General features: G+C 38.7%; 1 protein-coding gene across 2 annotated transcripts in view; it reads left to right on the top strand.

Annotated features, from left to right (window-relative positions):
* Nucleotides 1–2,243: 2,243 nt before the first annotated feature.
* LOC311033779 (fibroblast growth factor receptor-like 1) overlaps nt 2,244–6,268 on the top strand; it is a 55,533-nt gene continuing 51,508 nt past the window's right edge. The window contains exons 1-2 of one of the 2 annotated variants that reach the window (XM_084041431.1): nt 2,244–2,576; nt 4,391–4,476. In XM_084041431.1, coding sequence (XP_083897557.1) covers nt 4,404–4,476 — 73 coding nt within the window. In that variant the 5' untranslated portion in view covers nt 2,244–2,576; nt 4,391–4,403. Of the gene's footprint in view, nt 2,577–4,386; nt 4,477–6,268 lie in introns of those variants that run through there. The other variant, XM_084041430.1, reaches the window with a different exon arrangement.

Genomic DNA, 6,268 nt, shown 5'->3' on the forward strand with positions numbered 1-6,268 from the left:
AAATCTGATGTTATACACGACTACGATGACTGATCGTCACCCAGACCAAAGAGAGTAGCAGTAGACCTCTCCGTTCGTTTTGTATACCGTGTGAAAAACCGTGACTTTACCTATTCTGGACGAAAATGACCGCGGGAAAAAAATGAGAACCGGAAACGGAATCTGCGTCGTGAAACCGGAACCCAATGAGTCTGAAGGAGTCAGGAAGTGAAAGTGATCATGAAAAATAAACAGAATAGCGCGACCACAGTAAAAAGTAAAAACTCAGGATTTCTCGTTCTGGCAGCGAGGGTACTCGGGGAAAACTCTGGATATCTCGGGGCGTGGCACTGAGAGAGTTAACCAGGAGAAAACCATTGAGATCAAAAATGTGTTTTCCGGCCGCTTATGGGGAGCAGTGGTGAAGTCCCACCACCGCGTAGCCTGGGGGTTCGAATCCACCGCGGTGCATCCGGCTTGCTTTGTCTACTCTATACCATACTTGGGCAACTGGCGGCCCGGGGGCCACATGCGGCCCTCACCTTCACTTAATGCGTGAAGGTGATGGTTAATACTGTTATATTGATTTCAGCTGTTCCAATTCCAAACATGCAATCATGAACCGCTTTAATTACTTCAGTCTATATTATTAGTTTAATGACTTTTTTATGTCCAATGTATTTGTATTTAGTATAACTAAATGCATTTGAAATTAAATAAAAATGTTACTGTTCAGGATTCCAATTCAAAAATACCAAAAAATAATTCAGGATTCCAATTCCAAAATGGCAAAAATAGCAGATCTACAAGCTCAAAACGTGTTGCACTACGACACGTTTTGAGCTTGTATCATCAGCTATTTTTGCCACTTGTGTGACAAACAGTACTAGAATAACAGGAGAGTATGGCATTAATTTACAAAAGTAAAAAGTAAAAATATATTGGCCCTCTCCATCATCAAAGTTGCCCGCCCCTGGTCTATACGAACATGATTTCATCACGATGGGTTCAGGGAAGGTTGATGTTTAACACTGCACGTACTCAAAATTGCACTTAAGTACAGTACTTAAGTAAATGTACTTACTTTCCACCACTGCGGCTATTGATAGTAGAGTATAATATATATGCCCTACTTGGAAGTGAGTTTTTTTGAGTGGGGCCACAGATATTATCATAATGTAGTGGTGATTGGAACATAGTCTAACCCCAAATGTATATTCATCAAACATATCCACTTAATTACAAGAAGGAAAAATGAAATAAAAGTGCATTCAGATGATGATGATGATTATAGTTGGTTTGTTTTTGACTCTTTATTGTCCTAAAATACAGATTCATTTAAAAAAAAAATGTATTCCTCAGCAACGAGCATGTACATATTACAACACCAACAAGTAAAAAAACAAGTTAGTCAGACTCATTTTATATCACTGTCACATTTCTAATGCAAAGCAACGCACCTGTCTGGTAGATGGGTACCGGCTGCCCTCTAGTGGCACAAAACTAAAACTACAACATCAGTGATCAGTGAGAATAAAGGTTTACGCTACTCTATAAATCTAGATTGAGGCGTTGTGAGCTTGAAGATTGGCTGTTTTGAAAATGTTTGCCTCTTTCTTATATTAATTGACAATTTAGCCAATTAATGTTAGACCATTTTTTTTATAGTTTGTTGATTATTTTTGATGCAGTGAGTGTTTTTCTTTTTTCTCTTACTTTTTTGGGGGTATTAAAAAGGTCTTTAAAGTCCTTAAATTGTCACTTCACTGACATCTGGGGACCCCCCCTGTAAGTGCTGTTATTAAAATACAAACTATAAAAATACAAAAAATGCTAAAATACAGAAAATGAATGGTCATTTATTATAAGGTATAATTCCTAATTTCATGATATAAATAAATATTTTGGGTCATAATTGATTTCATGTAAGGTTAAAAATGTAAAAACATGATGTGATTAAAACTTCTGGGGCGGAACTAGCTGTAGAATACAACTCTCGTAGACGTATTTAAAGAATATTTTTTAAATACGTCTCCTGTATCCCTGCATGCATGGTTCATTACAACCTCTTCAGCAATCCGCCACAAGGTGCCGCTGTGTCTCCACAAAGGCCGGCAATAAGAGAAGGCTTTCCCTAATTAGGCAGCGGTGAGCCAGATGTGAACATCAGGACAGACAGACACACTCCCCTTTTCACGCCTCCTCTTTTCCCTCCTCTCTCTCTCTTCTCTCTCTTCCACTTTTCACCAGACGGTCGGTCTGTCTGTGTGTGTAATCAGTCAGAGCTCATAGTTCACCCACCACGACAAAAGAAGACCAGGATGGATCCAGCACACACACACATTGGGTGACAGAGGAAAACATCTGCCAATAACTGAGAACTCACCGACTCTTTCTGCTTGTTTGTTCCAGCTGATCCTCGGCTGTGTGCTTTAATCCGTATTAATATGGATACGATAACGTTATGAACTGGATGAAGATGATGTGGGATTATATGTCTTACCTGACGTCTCCACTAAAGACTTAATTGGGTGTCTGTGTTGTGCTGATTGCCCTCGGAATAAAAGAAACCCACCACGGTATAGCCTACAACAAATGTGAGTATAGCCTAATTCACTGAACTATATTATGTGTGATTGTGTGTATACTATGCAGGGGTTATAATAGAGGAGGATGTGGGGTTGATAGACCACTGAGGCATGTCTTTTTAACTATGAATCTATTTTTAACAGATAATTGTTTGAATAGGCTATTCATAATGTTTTCTCCTATAGTGATACATTAAGGTATACACAATTCAAATGTCCTTTCCTGTGCTTAGATTTTCTTTTCTTATTTTTTTTTCATATAAAACGGTTTCCACTAACTAAAGCAGTAAATATTTGTAGTGAAGTAAAAAGTACAATATTTGCCTCTGAGATGTAATGGAGTAAGAGGTTCAAAGTATCAAAAAAGTGGAAATACTCAAGTATAATTTTGAGATGCTTTTACTTAGGGTAAGTGATTTACTTTTGTTAAAATAAGTGTTAAATAGCTCTATATTCTGATAGTACTCATTGCTATAGAGTGTGTGTTCAGTAAAAGGAGTCTCCCATGTCTCTCCAGCTCTTTATTAAACAGAAAATGCATTTTCAGTGCGCTCTCCTGATTGGCTTAAATTTTGTCACCTACCTGAAAATGTATTTATATTCTGTTTACTAAAGAGCTAGAGAGACCCATGTGACCGAACAAACGCTCTGTAGCAATGATTACTATTAGAATATAGTACTTTAACCTTTTAGCAAAAATAAAATAGAATATATATATATATCACTTATCCTACCTTTAAGTACAGCACTTGAATAAGTTACTTTCCACCACTGAATGTATGGGTCCCTTATTCCAGATTTTACTCCGAAACTATTGACAATTGAGTACAGGCTTTGAGTGAATGTAGTTACTTTTCATCACTCTGGAGGTGGTGCTTTGGGATTTGTTTGGATAATCCTACATATTATGACAATCTAAATCAGTGGTTCTCAAACTTTTTCATGTCAAGGACCCCCAAAATGATGTATTTGGCCGCGGTCCCCCATCTAAAAATATTTTGTTCCAGGGACCCCCCAGAAGCAAAGATTTGAGTTACAAATGTTGGCTTTTAAAAATATATATTCAAAGATTTGCACAATTTTTTTTGCACAAGATTTTTCAAAAATAGCCAAAGTATAAAAGGTCATAATTATTCTGATGCTATATTTACACATTTTGCTGGGTACCCCCTGGAACCCCCTCAAGTACCCCTGGGGGTCCCCGGACCGCACTTTGAGAACCAATGATCTAAACTGCTTTCTCAGATTTTTGTGAGTGTGATCAACATTGTCTCACAGTTTGCTCAGTGTTGGATTATTGCAGGAATGGGGTACCGGGGGTATATTAACCCATTAAGACCTGGAACTGTGTCATTGTTAGATTTGAGTTAAAAAGCATTATTTTACACTTTGGGCTATTCAAAAATAGCAGATCTACAAGCTCATAGCGCGGCACCGAGTGCCGCGCTACGAGCTTGTAGATCTGCTATTTTTGAAAAAACGTGAAAATGTGTGCAAATCTTTGAATATATACATTTTTTTAAGCGAACATTTTGAACTCAAATCTTTGCTTCTGGGGGGGTCCCTGGAACAAGATATTTGATGGGGGTCCATGGCCAAATACATATCATTTTGGGGGTCCTTGACATGAAAAAGATTGAGCACCACACTGATATAGAATCATAGGTTTTTCAGAAAACTGTTGGGATTCAGCAGACATGTAGAATCGGCTTCAGGTCTCAATGGGTTAAATGAAAATATGCATTTTGATTAGTAATGTATTGAATTGATCATTTGTATAAGTACGTATAGGCCTATACATTGTGCTGTGTCGTGTCTTTCAGTGTGAAGGAGACGATGGGGACGGTGGAACTATGCTTTACTGTGAGCTCTGTGATGATGCTGCTGCTTACCTCAGTGAAAGGCCGAGGTAAGACACAACACACAATGCGTGCGTGTGTGCGTGTGCGTGTGTGTGTCAGTGGTGGAAAAAGTGCTAAAAAGTTTCACTAAGTATCAATACTGCAATGTAGAAAAAGTAAAAGTCCGGAATTCTACATTTACTTGAGTAAAAGTACAAACGTATTGGTATCAAAATGTTCTTAGCGTACCGCCAGTAAAAGTACTGAAACGTTTTAAAATAGCAGATCTACAAGCTCACAACGCGTCGCGTTGTGAGCTTGTAGATCGTCTATTTTCAAATAGCCTACGTATAGAATAGGGCTAAAGTGGTTAATGCATGTTTTATCATTTATATCTGAAAAGCAACTAGTAACTAAAACTTTCAACTTGGAAATACTCAAGTAAAGTATAAATACCTCAAAATTGTACTTAAGTACTGTACTTAAGTAAATGTACTTAGTTACTTTACACCACTGTGTGTGTGTGTGTGTGTGTGTGTGTGTGTGTGTGTGTGTGTGTGTGTGTGTGTGTGTGTGCTTGCGCGTGCGCGAGCGCAGATGTCCCCACAAGTACCGTAGAAAGTGAGAATGCCAAAAAGGTTTAAAGATGGCAGGAGATTGTAAAAGTGCCATTCATAAAATCATTGTAAAAGTGCCATTCATAAAATCACCATTCTAGTAATACAAACATACGTGTGTGTGTGTGTGTGTGTGTGTGTGTGTGTGTGTGTGTGTGTGTGTGTGTGTGTGTGTGTGTGTGTGTGTGTGTGTGTGTGTGTGTGTGTGTGTGTGTGTGTGTGTGTGTGTGTGTGTGTGTTGGGGAAAGAGTATAATCCCACCCTCTGGTTCTCATGTGTAATTAGGCTGAGAGGTGGTATATACTCTAAATCTGTTTCTGAACCCAGGACTCGGGCTGGATAAATGTGCTACAGTCTGCGGCGCGTTTTGAGCTTGTAGATCTGCTACGTTTGCTGTTTTTGAATTTGAATCCCGAAAAGTAACAGTTTTGGACTGTTAAATGATGAGGTTTCCACCCAACAGAGACGACATGTGATATCGATTGTACTTTAAGTACTTTTTAATACCCATTGAGACCTGAAGCCGATTCTACATGTCTCCACTGTCTCCTAAATGTCTCAACAGTTTTCTGAAAAACGTATGTTTCTATATCAGTGGTGCTCAATCTTTTTCATGTCAAGGACCCCTAAAATGATATGTATTTGGCCGCGGACCCCCATCAAAATATTGTGTTCCAGGGACCCCCAGAAGCAACGATTTGAGTTAAAAATGTTCGCTTTAAAAATATATATATTCAGAAGATTTGCACACATTTTCACGATTTTTCAAAAATAGCAGATCTACAAGCTCATAGCGCGGCACTCGGTGCCGCGCTATGAGCTTGTATATCTGCTATTTTTGAATAGCCCAAAGTGTTAAATAATGCTTTTTAGCTCAAGTCTAAAAATGACACAGTTCCAGGTCTTAATGGGTTAAGTATTTCTAAAAGTATGTACTATAGAATACGTATTTTTTTTAGTACTCCAGTACTTTAGCCCAAGTAAGAATGTGACAGAGCAACTTTCACTTGTAGTGGAGTAATATTTGACCAGGAGGAGTGTCTATACTTTGACTCCAGTACTGGGGGGGGGGTTGAGTACTTTGTCCACCTACTGCCTAGATACTGTGAGAACAGTCTTTGTCAGTCCTTAATGCACCACGGAGCGCCTCGCTTTCCTCCGCTCCACAAGCAAAAAACAACAAACCTGCAGAATTCTTTTTATTTTCTTGGAGCGGAAACTTCACAAAAATGCCAAAAATCTG

The sequence above is a fragment of the Gymnoscopelus microlampas genome (genome assembly GCF_963454915.1).
Source record: "Gymnoscopelus microlampas genome assembly, chromosome: 18".
Lineage (NCBI taxonomy): Eukaryota > Metazoa > Chordata > Actinopteri > Myctophiformes > Myctophidae > Gymnoscopelus > Gymnoscopelus microlampas.